Here is a 17,356-nt window from a genome sequence, read left to right on the forward strand (position 1 = left end):
GCCGCTTTAAGCTGGAAAGCTTTTAAAAATTTCTTTAGATATATTAAAAAGTTGTAATCTTATATTAATATTTTTATCAGACATTTCAATTTATTTTGTTAATTTCTTTGTTTCCTTTTATATGTTAAGACATATATCATGTTACATGTAACGGCATAAACGTAGTTTGTGTTTTATTCTTAAATAGCAGCGTTGCCATATAATTTTAAAAGAATTCGCATTGCAACTCTAACTGCTCATTAAACATTGCATATCAGCTATATAAAGCTGCTACTACAATGAACATAACGCATTTAAAATTTATTTGTGTTTAAGGTCATTTAATGTGCAGGCATTGAATATTCTAAGCAATTTATTTGTGCTGCTTCTTTATCGCATTGCGTGGCAACACTGAAACTGTTTGTTATTGCGCAATTCATTTTGAGGTCCAAAAGAGAATTGCAAAACATGGTAAATAATTCAAATGAACACATAATTAAAACTTTAATTAAATATAACTAAATACACCACAGCCAAATCCAATGCAAAGGTTCGTCTACGTGCTTGGTCATCGGACCTATAGCCAATTGCCCCTACTCTGCGCTGCCGGTGCAAAAGCAAGTCAATTAACAACAACAAACCCGATAATGGCTAACTCTACGCGCCTCGCCTCCTCCGTGCTGGCCACAGAATCCTCAAACAAAGGCAAGTTTAATAATGCATTTCTCACAACTCGTGGCTTATGTACTATGTAATTATATCTAGGCATGATCATAATTAACCGACCAAAGGCCTTAAATGCAATAAATCTCGAGATGGTGCGCAAGATTTACAAGCACTTGAAAAAGTGTGAAAAATCCAAGTCATTAATGATCATCAAGGGCACAGGTGATAAGGCCTTCTGTGCTGGCGGCGATGTACGTGCATTAGTTGATGCTGGACCCACTGATGAATCCAAGAGTTTCTTTCGCGAGGAATATACAACGAATGCATTGATTGGCAATTACAAAATACCCTATATTGCAATAATTGATGGTATTACCATGGGCGGTGGCGTTGGACTTAGCGTACATGGCAAATACCGCGTGGCTACCGATCGCACGCTTTTTGCTATGCCCGAGACGGCAATCGGTCTATTTCCCGATGTGGGCGGCTCATACTTCTTGCCACGCTTGCAAGGCAAGCTGGGACTTTACTTAGGTCTGACCGGATACAGGCTGCGTGGCGGAGATGTCTACCATGCAGGCATAGCCACACATTACTGCGAGAGCAGCAAAATTGCGGAGCTGGAAACTGCGCTGCTCAATTGTCCAGATGCTGATGATGTGCCAGAATTGTTGCAAAAGTTCCACTCAAAGCCGGAGAAACCCTTCTCGCTGCAACCCGTGCTCGATCAAATTAACAAGAACTTTGCGGCAAGCTCTGTAGAAGGCATTCTCGAAAATTTACAAAATGATGGTAGCGATTGGGCAAAGAAAACGCTAGAGGTCAGTGGGCAACAGTGATAAGCAGCTGTTAATTGGTTAAGCTAATCATTATGCCACGTGCTAAAAGCGCATAAATATTTATTTAAAAAGCATATGTTAATTAGCGGCTTGTTGACGACACGACTTGGTACAAAACATTTAGAATTAAACTGTTATTTTTCAATTTTCAGATCCTCTGCAAGGTCTCACCCACATCATTGAAGATTACTTTCCGTCAGCTGGAGCTGGGCTCACAGCTATCGCTGGCTCAATGCCTTATTATGGAGTACCGCCTGGCTGTGCGTCATCTGGATCCACGCGCTGACTTCAAGGAAGGTGTACGCGCATTACTTATTGACAAGGATCAGCAGCCAAAATGGCAGCCGGCTACGTTAGCTGAGGTGACTGAAGAGCATCTACAGTGGTTCTTTAAGAAATTACCCGACACCGAGGAGCTCAAACTGTAATGTTATTGGCTAAAGCTTGCACGCTACCCGCTCCAATTTCGTTTCGACATTTGCAAGAGTTTGATTTTGTTATGCCTGCATGTTGCCTGTTTGACTTTTGTTACAATTGGTTAATTCTTCTTTTTTTTTGTTGAGAGTTACCTTATTTGGTTGCACACGTTTTTGAATATTCAAAGTAATGCTGCTAAATGTACGTAATCTCTTTTATCTATTTCTTTCAACAGCGACTAAAACAATGGGATTTATCTTGAGCTCAGAAATTGAAACGTGAAATTTTGATGCATTTATATTTTGATATACATAAATATTATAATTATATACAAATTATACACTAAATTTACAAGCAATATTTATGCGCCTTAGCAGACAATAGTAAACGTTTAACAATAAATTGAAATATGTAAATATTTTAAATGTATTTAAGCGTTGCTTTCTTTGGACTTAATACTGTCCTCCACCATATTGCACAGTTCCAGCAACTTTTCGATTTGAGAGGGCTCAAAGTTCAGCTTGGATAGCTCCAATTGCCAATTGGCAACATCAACACGCAGCTGCAGGCGTATCTTATCATCATCCGTCATGGCAGTACTAGACTGCGCCGTTGTAGCGCCGCTCTTCAAGTTGCGCAAACGACGCAAAGACTCTTCAGTCTTCTGCACAGAAGTAAGCACATCGCTTACTACATTATAATAACTGCAAGAATAAAATAAAAGCTATTTAAACTTACAAATAGTTGCATGTTTTTATACTAACGCCGTAGTTATGTTACTGCAGACATCTGATAGAATTTGCTGCACCACCAACGAACCCAGCTGCGCTTCATGTTGTGCCGCAAAAGTTTTGAGTGGTTTTAGCATTTGATCTACGTAACTAGAACAGCGCGTGGGCACCTCACGATTCGTCTTGCGATATAGGCGTGGCAAATCATTAACCTGCCGCACATTATCCATGCCACATTCACTAATCAGCAGCTCTTTCAGTGTCTGCTGTATATTGAGCAACTGATTGCTCAAGTTATCAGCCAGAGCAGCCATGGAATTCTTCATAACATCATTAAATAACTGCATGTTTGAGGTCTTTGGTGCTGCTTGCATTACAAGCTGTTGTAGCGTTGGCAAATACGCTTCCAGCTTGCGCGTATCTACATGCAATGTAATCAACAGTTTCTGTCGTGTGTATGCCTTGGGAAAACTGTTGCTGTTGTTTGCCTGTGAAGCGCTAATGGCATCTGTAATCCAACGTGAGAGACGCAAAATAATTTGCACATTGAGCTTGTAGAATTTTGCAAACACTTCGGGTAGATAGACACCCTCAGCCCAGCAGCGTAGCAAAGCATTCTTGGCCGCATTAAAGGGTGCCAAATGATATGCATCCTCTGCAGCTTTGGCCATCAACGTGTCCTCCTTAAGCAAGGGCTCAAGTTGTGCCTCAAAGCTACCAGCTATGTCCTGCATTAAAAATATATTAATATGCTTTTAATCTAGTTTTTGCTTTGACTTACCTGAAAGCAAATCTGAAAGTAAACTGGCAAATTCCAGCGAGCTTCGAAGCTCTTGGTTTGCTTGTGTTGCCGATAGCTGGCCACTGCCTGCTCCCCGCTGCTTGTCAACAGCTCCTCAATTTTGCCCAGAAAGTCACGTGTGCATTTGTATTTTATGTAAAACACCTCCGAGTTGCCGGGCGCAAAAATAGAATTCATATGCAGCTCCAGACGTGACTCAACATCCGCCCAGTAGCTGTTCACGACAAAATTGAAACCAGGCAGCTTGTCCGAGTAGAGCGTAAGCCGCAATAGATCCGTCATATGCAGCGATATAAAATTGAGTATCTTATTGTAAATGCCGGCCAGTCCTTGCGGCGAATTCTGTAACTGTTGCTCGCCAATAATGCCGTCCATATAAGGCGCCACCACGTCCTCTCGAAACGCCTGCTCTGCCGCTGAGCAAGCATCCAATGTTATGTATATGCGTAAGCAGCGCTCTAAGTGCTCAGTAACTGAATTGCGCGCTTGCTCCAAAGCATAGTTATAGAAACGTCGCAGCTGGCGATGCACTTGATTTTCCAGTTGTTTTATTTGTTGCTGCTGCTCGATGTCCAAGTGTTTTGCGCAGTGCTTTTCATGAAATTTTAGCTGTATTAAATCTAGAGCTGCACGTTCCAAATCAACTGCTTTGGCGTGCTGGTCGCCACTTAGTTTCTGGTCAATCAATTGCTGCAGCTTGCCAATTATTTCATAAACCTTCTTTAGGCTTTGCAAGTTGTGTTGAAATTCGCGCAGCTGACGCTTTTCCTCAAGCTGTGCCTGCAGCTCTAGCACGTTTTCATCTATTAGACTATGCATGCCTTCGATATCATTACGAAATTGCTCCAGCGGACGCTGTATAGTTTCAATGGACTGATCCAGTCCAACCAAGTTAGCACTTAAATTAACAAAATCAGCATAATCCTCGTTAATCAAGTCAATCATAGCGGCGCGTAGACCTTTTAAGTACAACCCCAGATTGTCTCGCAGTTGCTCCAGACTAGGAGCATTGCGATTTTTATGCAAAAACTCATCCACAGAGAAATTTTCCTGCGTAAACAACAAACTTGAAGCACGAATTTTTCAACTACTGAATGAACGGCATACCTTCATGAATTCATTTTTGTCGAAACACAGCTTTTCCGCCGTGCTTGTGCTTCCACCGGACACAGAGGATTTTCTTACCGGCTCAAGCATTGCAATAAATAAGCTTAGAATAAATGTTTACTAAAATTGCCACGAACTAGACTTGTCAGCGTTGCCACCTGTGCTTCATTTAAACAGCTGTTAAACTGCCCAATTACAAATACTAGCTGGCAACTCTATAGTTACTTTTCTTGCCGGCTTACAGTTATTAAATTAAAACAATGCGTAAAAGTCCAGGCTTTCGGAATAATAATAATAAGCGTCATGTACAGCTGGATGAACAGAGTCCAATTGTGCAAGCATTTCGCAGCTATGCAAGCGAACTCGACGGCAAACATGATCGTCATGAACGTATTTTAAAATTGAGTCGCGACATTACCATTGAATCAAAGCGCATTATCTTTCTGCTGCATTCGATTGACTCGCGCAAGCAAAACAAGGAAAAGGTATTGGAAGAGGCTCAACAGCGTCTGAAAAAGCTCATTGAGGTTAACTTCCGTGCTATAGCGCTGGAGCTGCGCGAACAGGATGTCTATCAGTTTCGTAACGCCTATTCGCCTGGACTACAAGAGTTTATAGAGGCCTACACCTACATGGAATACTTGTGCACCGAGGATAATAGGGGAGATGCAAAGCCAGTGTCGGATTGGTTGGCATTACAGTGCGTTATGCAGTATGAAGATGAGCCCAAAACAAAAGAGCCTGAGCCTGCTCAAGAAGGCGATACTGATGTGGAAATAAAACCAGAGACAGTCTCGAAATTTCAATTCTATGTTGATCCATCTGAGTATATATTGGGTGTATCTGACTTGACTGGTGAGCTAATGCGCCGTTGCATCAACTCGCTGGGCAGTGGAGACACGGACACTTGCTTTGAAACCACCAAGGCGTTGCAGCAGTTTTATACAGGGTACGTAAATAATATACATATATAAAACTGTATTATTTATTATTAAAACAACTTCTTTATTGTTTTAGATATACAAGCCTGAACTGTCAACGAGCTCGTGAATTGTGGCGAAAGATCACCACCATGAGACAGAGCATGCTCAAGGCAGAGAACGTTTGCTATAACGTCAAAGTACGTGGCGGCGAGGCGGCCAAGTGCGCCAATTTTGATCAAAAGCCAGCAGAGGACACGGATGAAGGTTTCTTTTAGCAGCTGCATAGTTTTAAGCCGCGCACTTTATATTTCTTTTAATAGTTGCATAGTATTAAACCAAGCACTTTATATTATGAATAAATATGAATTAAATCTTGAATAATATAAAGCCTGTCCACATTATTTTGGTCCCTACTGTAATATTGTAACTGCCCAAGGCAAATGACTCGTTACAAGTACTTTATTTAAGCTTATCAGCTCAAATATTCAAGCAGGTTGGCAGACCTGCAGCCTAATCGTCAAGTTTAGGCTTCGGTTTGGGATTTTACCAGTGCAACAAGTTACACATTCCCATAATTTCACTTGTTGCGGCTCTATCAAGCATACATACATGCAAATATATATGTGCATATAAAATCGCAAGCTGCATGAGTCAGAGGATGTCAATAATGAGCGAATCAGCAAATGATGAGGCCATTGGCACTCGCAGTCGCAGTCCTACAAGAACAAGCTCAGGACGTGAGGACAACTCAATGGCCATAAGTCTATTACCCTTGACTGTACGTGAGCAGCTTTGTGAACACTTGGATTCCCTCAATGTGTGGCAACAGCTGGCAGCTTTTGTTAAGCTGTATCCCCATGACGTGCAGCACATACAGAATCTAAAGCAGCGCGGGCAATCGCCGTCCAACGAATTCTTAAACATTTGGGGCGGTCAATACAATCACACTGTATATAATCTTTTTGCGCTTTTTCACAAGTAAGAGTTATGTTTTAAATTTTATATACAAACTAAGATTATTCGACTTGCAGAATGAAACTGCATCATGCTATGCGCATTATTAAGGATCACGTGGAAGAAAAGTTCCATAAATACATTCCAAGAAGCGTGCCCATGATTAGTGATCTACGTGCAGCGCCTAACACTGAGTCAAAGATCAACAATGGGCCACCTTTTGCCTCTTCGTCAGGTGTGGATGCGGAAAGCAACAGCTTGGAGTCGCCTGGCGACATACACGTGAGCAGTGTGCAACGTGCGGCTAAATCTTTGCTAGAAATTGATTATCAAGAATTGGTAATTGCCACAGATGATTGGAGTGGTGACAACAAGCTGGGCAATGGCGGTTTCGGCGAGGTCTTCAAAGGTGAATGGAAGCAGCTCGATGTGGCCATTAAAGCCATGAATTATCGCCAAAAGCATAACGACAAAACGCAGGTGGATTTGCAGCAGAGCTACAACGAATTGAAGTATCTAAATACCATAAGGCATGACAATATTTTGGCTCTCTATGGCTACAGCATTAATGGCGAAAAGCCTTGCTTGGTATATCAACTCATGAAGGGCGGGTCCTTGGATTCCAGACTGAGAGTAGACAAGTCAAAGCCATCCATGGCACCTTTGACATGGCAGCAACGCCTTAATATAGCCCTAGGCACAGCCAAGTAAGTAAAACATATTTTGAAAAGTAATTGAACTCATTTGTATATTTTGTATTTCAGAGGCATCTACTTTTTGCATACGGCGCGCAGTAAGCCGCTTATACATGGCGACATAAAGCCCGCGAATATTTTGCTTGACCAATGCCTGCAGCCCAAAATAGGTGACTTTGGCTTGGCACGCGAAGGTCCAAAGTCCATAAATGCTGTCATTGAAGTTAAACAGGTCTTTGGCACACGCATTTACTTGCCACCCGAATTTTTGAGCTACAAAAAGCTAAGCACTGGCGTGGATATCTATAGCTTTGGTGTGGTGCTGCTCGAGGTATTCACGGGCCGCCTAATGGCAGAACGCACTTTGCAGAACGATCAACAAAACCTGCTTAAGCATGTAAAACATAATTGGTCATTGTCGCATCACTATCGCGTGGAACTCTTCGATAAGCATTTGATAACGCCCATGGGCGCTGAATTGGACAAGTGCCTATGTGCCATAGATGTGGGACTTAAGTGTGCTGCAAGTAATCCGGAGGAGAGACCTACAATGGATGATGTGGTGAGAAGTTTCAAAGCATTTAGCAGCGATTTGTAAGTTTAATTAGTATAAAATGTAAGCAATTGTTGCAATATAAAACACATTTCATATCTAAATCATTTTAATATTAAAGCTTTTATATGTTTTTTAAACTGCATTTGTTTAATTTTATTAAGACTGCAACTTTGCAAAGATTTTAGCGTCAAGATGATAGATTTTGTGCTTGATTAATAATACAAAACTACATGCTTGTACATATATAAAACATATTTTATGTCTATACTTTATTTGAAATTTCGTTTTAAACAGAACACCAAATAGCTGAATTAGTTTTTTCCGACTGCCGAACAATGAATTTAAAAAATTCCAAGTTTTACAAAAGAATCCAAGAGTTGCGCCACTTTTCCAAAGAGAAGATACGCAAGGATCGCGAGCAACGTGGATTGCCCGTGCCCGTATTACGTGGCGTTGAGATGGCGCTATCCGAATGCCATTGCAAGCGTGAGGTTGAAATGGAATGGCCCTGCATATCGCCAGGACATCGAGAGCATACACCGCGAAAGAAAATGGCTGGCATAAAGGAAAAGAAAAAATCGCATGGAGCAGCCCGTTCAAAGGGTGGACAGGGCATGCATTTCAGAGCTGTAAAGCTTGTGAATCCAGAAGACGAAGTTGATGCCGAGGGCTTTATACAGCTTAATAATGTACGATATCGGGTGTCATGTCCAAGTAAAGGCGAAGTGCCGCGCAAAGGTGACGGTCCGTCTATAAGGTAGGTTATGCTTATTAACTTGAAGGCATTGGCGATAAGTTGGCTTTTTGCAGCGATTCGAAAAGCGCCATTTGTGTGTCGAACTCACGCTATGCCATGATAGGCCGTATATCCAAGTCCTTGGGCTTTAAGCTGGTCAAAGAGTCGAAATTGTGGAACATACTTTGGTCTGATTCATTTCCAGGCGTGGAACTTTTCAAAAACATGAAACGTTTTCAGCAAATTAATCACTTTCCAGGCATGATCGAGATTTGCCGCAAGGATCTGCTCTCACGCAACTTGAATCGCATGCTTAAGTTGTATCCGCATGATTATAAGATTTTTCCCAAAACTTGGATGTTGCCAGCAGAGTAAGTAATACATTTTATATTATTAAGATTTTAACTTTAACTTTGCTTAGCTATGGCGATGCAATGAACTATGCACTAAATCACAAACGGACATTCATACTAAAGCCGGACTCAGGAGCTCAAGGACGTGGTATTTGGTTAACCAATGATTTGAAAACAATTGGAGCTAATGAGCGACTGATTTGCCAAACCTACATACATCGAGTAAGAGCATTGTTATAAATAAATTCAAAGTATATTATAGAAATGTCTTAATTTACAGCCGCTGCTTATAGATGGCTACAAGTTTGATCTGCGAGTTTATACACTCATCACTTCGGTAGATCCACTGCGTATCTATGTATACAATGAGGGACTGGCGCGCTTTGCGACCAACAAATATGTGGAGCCCACGCCCAACAATGCAAACGATCTGTATATGCACCTGACTAACTATTCGGTGAACAAGCGCAATTCACAATATGATCTTTGCGATAATGATGATTGCGGCAGCAAACGCAAACTGAGCGCCATTAACAATTGGATGAGGCGGCATAACTATGATGTGGCAGAGTTCTGGTCGAATGTGGACGATGTGATTATTAAAACGGTGCTAAGCGCTTGGCCAGTGCTCAAGCATAACTATCATGCCTGCTTTCCCGGTCATGATACCATACAGGCTTGTTTTGAAATTTTGGGTTTCGACATATTGGTCGATTGGAAGCTCAAGCCGTATATATTGGAGGTCAACCATTCGCCTAGCTTTCATACAAACGAGCAGGTCGATCGTGAGGTCAAGCGACCGCTTATAAAGGATACGCTTACCTTGGTTAGCACAGTGCTGGCGGATAAGAAGCAAATTATGCGTGAGGACCGCAAACGCGTCAAGCAGCGTTTGCTGAAAACCAAGGGCGAGACGTAAGTAGTAGCTGCGGCACTGCATCAAAATCTTATGACAGTACAAATCAATTTTTACAGTCCCATACGCCAGCGATCTGTAGTGCCGCCAGTTAAACCCAGTGCAGCTAACGAGCCTCCAACTGCGCCAGAGCCGGAGCAAGAGGAAGGCTTGCTGGCTCATCAAATTGCTTGGGAGGAAAGTCATTTGGGCAATTTTCGCAAAATTATGCCACCCGATGATGCCACACGTTGCAGCTACTATTGCAAGTTCTACAGTCAAACAAATCAAGTCTCCATATTTGCAGAGACGGCAGCCAGCAAGAAGCGCGAGGATCTGGCACGTAAAATGCGTCTACAGATTGAAGAGAAGCGCGCCAAACAGGAGCAGATGTTGCTGCAGGCCAAAACCAAACGCAAGCGCATTATACAGCCACGCATAGTGCGAGAGAAGCAGCGCATACAGCAGTATAGACTTAAGGAGAACTGGACGCCTGGCTTCATCTCGGATGCTGAGGAGCGACTGCGAAACACTTGGCAGCATATGCGCAATGAGTCCATTAAAAATCTTAAAATAACTGAGAATGTAAGCTCAAATTTAATAACCATTCTTGTATTTTGTAACTGTGTCTTTTTATTTCAGATCTATTCAGTACTTTTTGAATTTGGCCATTTGAGTAATACGGACATCTCAGTATTTCCAAACATGTATCATAATTTGCAGTGTGGCTTGGACATCAGAGGCTCAACATAACACACAACTTGGTGCATGATTTTTGGAAAAGTTTATCTTCAAACAGATGGAGCTAGGTATAGTTCAAACCAAAGTTGTCGTAGTCCGGGTCTGATACTAAGCTTACAAGTTAAGAGTTTCTACATACATGTATGTAATCAACAAGAAATACGCACATATATGTGTTTTTAAATTTGTTATGCTTTTTAAATTTTATTTGACTGTAACATGCAAACCATATAATAACAAAATATAAGTACAACTACAGATGCAGTGATTAGAAAATAAATTTTCAAAATTTTAATCGCAATCGATCAAACCCTATTAATAATTATAGTTAATAAAATCTTTTAAACCAATTGATAAATGTAATACCCAAATATATGCATATATGCTGTATCCTTGGCACGATGCCTAACAAACAAGCATAAGCATTTACTCTTTGCTCTTGATGCCCCAACTTAGAACATATACAAAATACATATACACATTGAACAGATGGAGAATTTTGAGAATGTTAAGAGCATTTGTTTTCAATTTGCTGCAAGTGAAAAGAGCACAGGCAATATTAAAGCTCAGTATAGCATTGGAATAGCCACAGATTGGTCGTTTTTTTGAAATATTGTATTTAAGAAATTATTTAAAAAGTCATTCATATAAGTCATAAATCAACACGAGTTGTAAAATTAGTTGAGTATGTTTAAAGTGTCACAGGAAATGCGTTTGAATACAAATGCAGCTGCAGTGCTTGGCCAGAGTGTTGTGGCAGGTGGGCGTGGCATAGACGATGGCAACAGTCCAGAGCGAGAATGTATTTTTGGCCGATATCAACGCACGCCCGATGCGGGTAAGTCTAGCAAGCGGAAGTAAAATCCTATTTATAGTATATGCCTAAACATAAATATTGCTGCCCTACAGATGCATACCCAACAGAGCCGCCACAAGTTTATGTGGCACCTGAGCTAACCGATGCTGCCAAGGTGCAGCTGCTTCATTTGCCTAGCGGTGCGGTCAAAGTCAATTCCACAGTGAGCTTTATTATCAAACGTAATGGCGTCAAGGGCAATTTTGACGCACGCCTTGAGCTTCCCAGTGGCCAGCATGAGCCTGCGTTAAAATTGCAGCTATTGGATCCAGAACGCTTCGAAGCTCATTGCCAGTTAACACAGGCTGGACTCTACAAATTGCACATCAAATGTAATTCCGTGCCCTTACCCAAGTCACCATACATAATAGTAAGCATTGCTGGTCTTTCCGCCTCCGAAGTTCCGCCTATAAGTAAGTACTGCTACTCAACTGAATTTGGCTCCATAACTAATTCTAATCCCACAGTGCTGCCTGTCTTTCAATCTGATGCTAGCAAGGTAATCAGCCGCGGCTTAGGACTGACGCACATCAATATTTTGGAGCGTAATGAGTTCACCGTAGATGCCAGTGCCGCTGGTAATAATATGCTCTTTGTAGCTATTCTAGGACCCAAAGGTGCTTGTGAGGAGTTGCTGGTGAAGCATCAAGGCAATAACCTATATCGCGTAGTATATCAAGCGCGTGATCCAGGAGATTATTTACTGATGGTCAAATGGGGTGACACACATATACCTGGATCACCCTTTGGTCTCAGCGCCGAATAGCGTGTTATTCTTATTAATTTAGATAATAAAATTATTAATACATACAATTCACGCATATTCTTGCGAATCTGAACATGTCATTTTGGATCACCGTATAACTTAGTCCTAATACAGTAGAAAGCGGCTATAGTGACTTTCAAGGGACCGCCGATTTTACGTCGGAAGACGTACTAACCGAAAGAAGCAAAAAAAATGATGTTTCTGCACCTCTACTCTACTTAGCAAATCAATCTGAACGGTTTTTATGATGTCCATCTCTAGTTCAAATAATCATTCTATCGATCTCTTGTCGGCACCTAGAGATGATTTTCCACAACATGGTCACACTACGCAACGTGCTACAGTTCAAACACTTTTATTTTCAAACGATTGTTGAACCGGAATGCAAAAATTGTAAACTTTTGTCTACATTGGAAACGAGTAAAAGTTGAATGTGTTAATCTTGAAAAATTCAAAAGGGTCGAAAAATATAAAGCTGGAAGCTTCAGGATCAACCCTGCTTTATTTTTACTACCATTATTAATTTTAATTTTACATCTTTATAAATATATAAGTACTAAACATCCCTCGTATGTATGTATTTTTATAAGCACCGTGTTACTCTTAAACTGTCAAAATTAAAATCGATGCATTGGGTAGAGGGCAAAGCAGTTCGACCAGTTTTTGGCTTATAAGTAAGTAAGTCTAAACCTGTATTATGTATAGTTTGTACACACCGTTTTCAGATGACTTTTTCTTACACACAGTGACAGCTTAAATATATAATAAACACAACATAAATGCAAACTGACACTATATAGTTTTATCCTTATTGGTCCTTATTTTTCCCACTCTATACATTTAAAATTACTCGAAAATTAAAAGCCCATGCTTATAGTGTAATATCACTAAGCATATGCTTAGTGGTAATATGTACAAATCAGATAATAATCAGAAACATTATCTAGAAAGCTCATTTTGATCGCTATGCCGTTATTTTGTATTGCGCTGTTGTTTCTTGGAACTTATTGAGAACAATTTAAATGTTGTTCGTATTTCATTCTGCATCTCTTAAGTACCTACCCGCATATGTATGCACATAGTATATCTATAAAAAAAATAAAATAAAAAAAAACCCGCACAACTAGCAAACTCAGCAGTTTCGAGTTTCAGGAATTTCAGGACTAGGTAACCTTTTGTTGGCCCGCCTGTTGTCGCGGCAGCTGTTCGACAGGCTCAGAGACTTCACGCTCAGTTGCTTTTGTCTGGCAACTACCTGAAATGTTTTAACAGCATAGGGAGATTTGGGTCAGATGCACAATTCGGTTTAGTACCTGTAGCAATGCTGAGCATTAAAGTGGAACCGAACTCACACATAAAAATCATAAATAAGTATTTTTTTTGTTACTTTCAAGCATTGTATAATAGGCAGGAAGTCCTTAGCAGGCATTTATTTGTTCGAGAATGCTTTGGCTATGCTTATTGTTTCACTTAATAGGATTCGGCTCTTGTGTGACTAGTACAAGCGCACTTAAAGATATACGAACTAAAAATAGCAACTACATAATAAACTATGGCCGTTTTGAAAGTTTCAGCTCTCAGATAAAATAACGTTATGCTTCCTATAATTATTCCAAGCACGATCAGCGCGTTGCAAATATTCCAATGCCTCTTGCTGCTTGCTGACAATTCCATACTTCTCCATGGCCAGCTTGAGTACAACAAACTCTAGCGTGCGTTCGCCTCCCGAATTGTTGGGTGAGCGCCAGTTGTCCACCAGTGATAGATACTTGCGCAGCAAACCAAAGTGTTGAGACATGTTGCCGCTTATGAGACTGGCGTCCACTTCATTTGCATAGCGTATGGTTTGCTTGAGTATTCCTGCCATTTGATTACTACGTCCCGCCAAAGGAGTCAGTTCAGCATTGAGCAACTGCACTCCAAGCTTGCATTCCTTCAGCAGCTGCTTGGCCACGTCACCGTGTGTTTGTTCCTCTGTCCCTGGTGCACTTGTGCTATTCTCCTCTTCGTTATTCTGTACTAACAATTGATTGTTCTCCACTTTAATGGTTTTATTTAAAAGCTCTGTGCCATTGTCCTTTACATGAAAATCCAATGCAAAGCGGAATAACACGTTTGCCTACAAAAGCTCTGATTAAAAATGTATTCCTTTAATTTTATTTAAGTCCACAACTCACCTGAATTTGCTTCAAGACACAGCAGATCAGGATGATCCCGATTAGGCTCTTAGTGCTTAGTGCTGGCATCTTACAATGAGACTCTGTAGCGTTCGACTGATTTTAAGTTCAATGGCTAAGCCAGATCACACCATTTACAGTCTTTTGCTCTCTATGCTTCTGCTCATATCACTATCAGTTATCAGTTATCACGATGCGAGAGTTCAGCTCTGTTGATAATAGAATTACTATTCAATGAATGTCAGGCGGCAGTCGGCTTGCCGTTGGGGTCAATTTTCTATAATCGCCTCACGTGGGCCGCATGCCATTTCAATAAAATATGTACTGAATAATGTAAATTATATAAATAAAAGGCGATTAAGAATCCAGGGACGCATCATTTGTGAATAATCTAAGGAATACTATTTGAATTATTTTTTCTTTACAATTTTGATTAAAATATTTACATGTACGGTATTTAGCATATTGGCCTCTCCATTTATTTTTTAAATGTCCCGACAAAAGTAATTTCATGGTCATTATATACATATCATACGCATTAATGAAATACCACAAAAATGTGAAATATCGTACAACGTAATTTTGCTGATTAGGCTTTAAATTAAATCCACATTAAAGTATAATAATTGTTGCTGTCTGTAAAGTTCTAGAATGTCAACATATTTTTTCAAACTGTTGAAAATGTGTACGACATGTGCTCGATCATTTTTGTAGAGTACGCAATATCACTTCATAATTACTATAAATAAATTACAACATCTTCTATTTTATGTTTTTAAATAAATTGACAGTTTAAAGTACTTATAGCTCCGTTAAAAAATACAGAAAATCTTTTAGACACTTCTAGGTGGCAATTCTACTAATAGAAAAACGCAATTAAACTGAAAAGGAAAGTGTTCTTTGACTTTTTGTTTTGATTCTAAAGTGCATTTCCTTTTAATTGGTTTGCTATTTAATTAATTGATAAGTAGCTCTCTGTACATACTATCATACATACATACTTATGTACATATATGTGTGCATGCCTTATGTACATCAAAATAAAAGAAACGTTTGCGTAGCCCCAGCTGCGATGAAAGCAGCGCAGCATACATATAAAATAAAAAATACGCACACACACGCACACATACTAAAGTATTGCAAAAATAAACAAAGCTAAAAAATAACAGACATCGGGGAATCAATAGTAGAAATTGCGCAGCAAAAAATAATTTATTCCATAGTTTGAAAAAAACGCCGTTGGCACACATACATATGTAGATACATAACAACAAACAAGCAAGCAAACGTGAAAGCTTGTATGTATGTATATATATATATGTATGTATATAAAACATACATATGTCTGTATATATTTTGGTATATAATATGTGCTTGTGTAGCGACCAACGCACGCATGTGTGTGTATATATGTATGTACATACATACATACATATGTATGCCTTGCGATAATTTTATTGTTGTTTTCGTTTTTATTTTTTGTTTTTCTTGTAAAAACAACGCGAGCTCCAAACGCTATCTAGGTGGCCGCAGCATCTATGTATGTGGCAAGACGGGCAAAGCAAAGGGAATGGCGTGGGCAACGATAGCGTTGCGTTGCTTATTCCTTATATGTACATATACATACATACATATACATGTTTGTATGTATGTATATGTATCTATTTGTGTACGTTTGCTGGTTGGCTGCAATTATCGCAAGCACAGCGTTTATAAGCAAATAATAGCAACAGAAAACAAAACCCAAATAAAATTGTTTACGCGTTTTGCTATCAACTTTATATGTATGTATACATGCTTAGGTATATAACACATACATATTTACATTAACATATACATATTCACGTTGTAGGTGCTTTTCCACCAGGCATGAAATTAGGCGACTGATCATGTTAGCTGTATTATAAATATTTTTGTTAGCCACCATGACGAAAATGTCAAGCTTTGAATCTTAAGTAGATTTTTGTGCCTTTTGGCTTACAATAGGCTTAAAGCGGATATGGTTATACATCAAGAGTAGCCGAAAAACACGCGCAAAACCAAAACCAAATTCGTATGTGTAAATCCAGTTTTTGGATATTGCAAAAAAGAAAACAACAACAACGAAAAAGATTGTTAATTATACCTTTGTACCGATTGAAGGTGACTCGCGGCACGTTTTTTGTATTTATTCAGCTTTATGCGTCTTGGTCGTCAAAGATGTCGAGAAACTACCACAAAGATCTACACGGTTAGACACACACGCATACACATACAAATATCTAAGTATGCCAGATAGTACCAGTTTCCGAATAGAAAACCAACCGTGTGAAATGAGTCATACACTCAGACTAGTTTCATTTATTTGCGTTACTCTTGGGGCATTACCCAATTTACTGTAATATCGATGTAGCGGGATCCATTGAAAATTTGATAATCTCTTTGTTCATTTTTTTTGGTGGTGGTGAGGGGAAATCGGTAGTGATGTGGGGTATAAAATAATATGGATAAAGTTGTTATGTTACGCTTTGATTGTTTTTCATTCCATTTCTTTTAATTTATGCTTTCGTTATCAATAATTTTTATAGATGACTCACAATCTAAAAATTAGAATTGAATAAGCTTTTTTATTTTTAACATCATTGTTTCTTGCATCTTCTATTTAGATATTTTTTTTATTGTGATGTATCCGCAAATTGAGCTTAAACTGAAAACTGTGACTAAGGACGGGCTTGGGATTGTGGCGTGGCTATATAAAAAGAAATGTTTCAAATAAAAACACAATAATAGGTTGTTTTTTGGTTAATTATACAAAGCTTTTATAAATTACTTTACGAAAGCAGTGTACAATTGTTTATTTTTTTTTTGTTTTCTATTGTTTTGTTGATTGGATTGTTCTTTTTTCTGTTTGTTGTAGGATGTTTTTTCTTCTTCTTTTCTTATAACAGTTTGTTCAAAATTTTACAAGTTGTTTTTAGTTTTTCACACAATTCCAATATTTCTCTTTACAAATTCTCTACGTATCTCTTTACAATATCTCATTTCATTTCATTTTACAATACTAATTGTGTGAGAAAGTTGGTTGTGGTGTGGTGTCCATAAAATGGTTTGATGTTCTTTTTATTTTAATTGGATTTGTAAAATACATAGTGTCATGTATTAAATAAACCAGATTTAAAAATAT

The 17,356-nt window shown here is 39.3% G+C and overlaps 7 protein-coding genes across 9 annotated transcripts; 5 read left to right on the forward strand and 2 right to left on the reverse strand.

The window, feature by feature from the left end:
- Positions 1–313: 313 nt before the first annotated feature.
- LOC108603726 (3-hydroxyisobutyryl-CoA hydrolase, mitochondrial) lies at positions 314–2,228 on the forward strand. Of its 2 annotated transcripts, XM_017992768.1 has the most exons (5): positions 314–450; positions 513–684; positions 745–1,466; positions 1,637–1,908; positions 2,137–2,228. In XM_017992768.1, exons 1-5 carry the CDS (start codon positions 448–450, stop codon positions 2,141–2,143), a joined length of 1,176 nt encoding a protein of 391 aa, XP_017848257.1. In that variant the 5' UTR covers positions 314–447; the 3' UTR covers positions 2,144–2,228. The 2 variants fall into 2 exon arrangements, with proteins under 2 accessions (XP_017848257.1, XP_017848258.1); XM_017992769.2 differs by having other exon boundaries at positions 315–450; positions 1,637–2,199.
- Positions 2,229–2,246: 18 nt separating this feature from the next.
- LOC108603724 (conserved oligomeric Golgi complex subunit 2) lies at positions 2,247–4,685 on the reverse strand. The gene is made up of 4 exons (XM_017992765.1): positions 4,542–4,685; positions 3,414–4,484; positions 2,666–3,360; positions 2,247–2,605 (listed from the first exon to the last, which is right to left on the reverse strand). The coding sequence occupies exons 1-4, from the start codon at positions 4,629–4,631 to the stop codon at positions 2,332–2,334; spliced, it is 2,130 nt and encodes a 709-aa protein (XP_017848254.1). The 5' UTR covers positions 4,632–4,685; the 3' UTR covers positions 2,247–2,331.
- Positions 4,686–4,768: 83 nt separating this feature from the next.
- LOC108603727 (translin-associated protein X) lies at positions 4,769–5,801 on the forward strand. Its single transcript, XM_017992770.1, has 2 exons — positions 4,769–5,490; positions 5,559–5,801. Exons 1-2 carry the CDS (start codon positions 4,802–4,804, stop codon positions 5,737–5,739), a joined length of 870 nt encoding a protein of 289 aa, XP_017848259.1. The 5' UTR covers positions 4,769–4,801; the 3' UTR covers positions 5,740–5,801.
- A 188-nt stretch (positions 5,802–5,989) lies between these two features.
- Positions 5,990–7,781, forward strand: LOC108602094 (serine/threonine-protein kinase pelle). Its single transcript, XM_017990118.1, has 3 exons — positions 5,990–6,442; positions 6,496–7,125; positions 7,183–7,781. Exons 1-3 carry the CDS (start codon positions 6,111–6,113, stop codon positions 7,709–7,711), a joined length of 1,491 nt encoding a protein of 496 aa, XP_017845607.1. The 5' UTR covers positions 5,990–6,110; the 3' UTR covers positions 7,712–7,781.
- Positions 7,782–7,953: 172 nt separating this feature from the next.
- LOC108601763 (tubulin polyglutamylase TTLL13) lies at positions 7,954–10,674 on the forward strand. The gene is made up of 6 exons (XM_017989687.1): positions 7,954–8,426; positions 8,480–8,776; positions 8,827–8,980; positions 9,039–9,673; positions 9,734–10,238; positions 10,296–10,674. The coding sequence occupies exons 1-6, from the start codon at positions 8,005–8,007 to the stop codon at positions 10,404–10,406; spliced, it is 2,124 nt and encodes a 707-aa protein (XP_017845176.1). The 5' UTR covers positions 7,954–8,004; the 3' UTR covers positions 10,407–10,674.
- Positions 10,675–11,023: 349 nt separating this feature from the next.
- On the forward strand, positions 11,024–12,091 carry LOC108602505 (filamin-A). Of its 2 annotated transcripts, XM_017990632.1 has the most exons (3): positions 11,029–11,232; positions 11,304–11,663; positions 11,718–12,079. In XM_017990632.1, exons 1-3 carry the CDS (start codon positions 11,082–11,084, stop codon positions 12,014–12,016), a joined length of 810 nt encoding a protein of 269 aa, XP_017846121.1. In that variant the 5' UTR covers positions 11,029–11,081; the 3' UTR covers positions 12,017–12,079. The 2 variants fall into 2 exon arrangements, with proteins under 2 accessions (XP_033149978.1, XP_017846121.1); XM_033294087.1 differs by having other exon boundaries at positions 11,024–11,232; positions 11,304–12,091.
- A 1,313-nt stretch (positions 12,092–13,404) lies between these two features.
- LOC108604596 lies at positions 13,405–14,484 on the reverse strand. The gene is made up of 2 exons (XM_017994129.1): positions 14,194–14,484; positions 13,405–14,135 (listed from the first exon to the last, which is right to left on the reverse strand). Exons 1-2 carry the CDS (start codon positions 14,260–14,262, stop codon positions 13,587–13,589), a joined length of 618 nt encoding a protein of 205 aa, XP_017849618.1. The 5' UTR covers positions 14,263–14,484; the 3' UTR covers positions 13,405–13,586.
- Positions 14,485–17,356: the final 2,872 nt, after the last annotated feature.

The sequence above is a fragment of the Drosophila busckii genome, chromosome 3R, assembly GCF_011750605.1.
Source record: "Drosophila busckii strain San Diego stock center, stock number 13000-0081.31 chromosome 3R, ASM1175060v1, whole genome shotgun sequence".
NCBI classification, from domain to species: Eukaryota; Metazoa; Arthropoda; class Insecta; order Diptera; family Drosophilidae; genus Drosophila; species Drosophila busckii.

What these genes read in the sequence shown, in the direction of transcription:
- LOC108603726 (XM_017992768.1), top strand. An exon ending in CACAGAATCCTCAAACAAAG is followed by an intron (nt 685 to 744) that starts GCAAGTTTAATA and finishes AATTATATCTAG; the next exon opens with GCATGATCATAATTAACCGA. An exon ending in GGGCAAAGAAAACGCTAGAG is followed by an intron (nt 1,467 to 1,636) that starts GTCAGTGGGCAA and finishes TTCAATTTTCAG; the next exon opens with ATCCTCTGCAAGGTCTCACC.
- LOC108603724 (XM_017992765.1), bottom strand. Translation starts at nt 4,631, where the DNA reads ATGCTTGAGCCGGTAAGAAAATCCTCTGTGTCCGGTGGAAGCACAAGC. An exon ending in ACAAAAATGAATTCATGAAG is followed by an intron (nt 4,485 to 4,541) that starts GTATGCCGTTCA and finishes TTGTTTACGCAG; the next exon opens with GAAAATTTCTCTGTGGATGA. An exon ending in TGCAGTAACATAACTACGGC is followed by an intron (nt 2,606 to 2,665) that starts GTTAGTATAAAA and finishes TTATTCTTGCAG; the next exon opens with TTATTATAATGTAGTAAGCG.
- LOC108603727 (XM_017992770.1), top strand. Translation starts at nt 4,802, where the DNA reads ATGCGTAAAAGTCCAGGCTTTCGGAATAATAATAATAAGCGTCATGTA. An exon ending in TTGCAGCAGTTTTATACAGG is followed by an intron (nt 5,491 to 5,558) that starts GTACGTAAATAA and finishes TTATTGTTTTAG; the next exon opens with ATATACAAGCCTGAACTGTC.
- LOC108602094 (XM_017990118.1), top strand. Translation starts at nt 6,111, where the DNA reads ATGAGTCAGAGGATGTCAATAATGAGCGAATCAGCAAATGATGAGGCC. An exon ending in CTTTTTGCGCTTTTTCACAA is followed by an intron (nt 6,443 to 6,495) that starts GTAAGAGTTATG and finishes TTCGACTTGCAG; the next exon opens with AATGAAACTGCATCATGCTA. An exon ending in ATAGCCCTAGGCACAGCCAA is followed by an intron (nt 7,126 to 7,182) that starts GTAAGTAAAACA and finishes TTTGTATTTCAG; the next exon opens with AGGCATCTACTTTTTGCATA.
- LOC108601763 (XM_017989687.1), top strand. Translation starts at nt 8,005, where the DNA reads ATGAATTTAAAAAATTCCAAGTTTTACAAAAGAATCCAAGAGTTGCGC. An exon ending in GGTGACGGTCCGTCTATAAG is followed by an intron (nt 8,427 to 8,479) that starts GTAGGTTATGCT and finishes GGCTTTTTGCAG; the next exon opens with CGATTCGAAAAGCGCCATTT. An exon ending in GCCAAACCTACATACATCGA is followed by an intron (nt 8,981 to 9,038) that starts GTAAGAGCATTG and finishes CTTAATTTACAG; the next exon opens with CCGCTGCTTATAGATGGCTA.
- LOC108602505 (XM_033294087.1), top strand. Translation starts at nt 11,082, where the DNA reads ATGTTTAAAGTGTCACAGGAAATGCGTTTGAATACAAATGCAGCTGCA. An exon ending in TCAACGCACGCCCGATGCGG is followed by an intron (nt 11,233 to 11,303) that starts GTAAGTCTAGCA and finishes GCTGCCCTACAG; the next exon opens with ATGCATACCCAACAGAGCCG.
- LOC108604596 (XM_017994129.1), bottom strand. Translation starts at nt 14,262, where the DNA reads ATGCCAGCACTAAGCACTAAGAGCCTAATCGGGATCATCCTGATCTGC. An exon ending in GTGTCTTGAAGCAAATTCAG is followed by an intron (nt 14,136 to 14,193) that starts GTGAGTTGTGGA and finishes GAGCTTTTGTAG; the next exon opens with GCAAACGTGTTATTCCGCTT.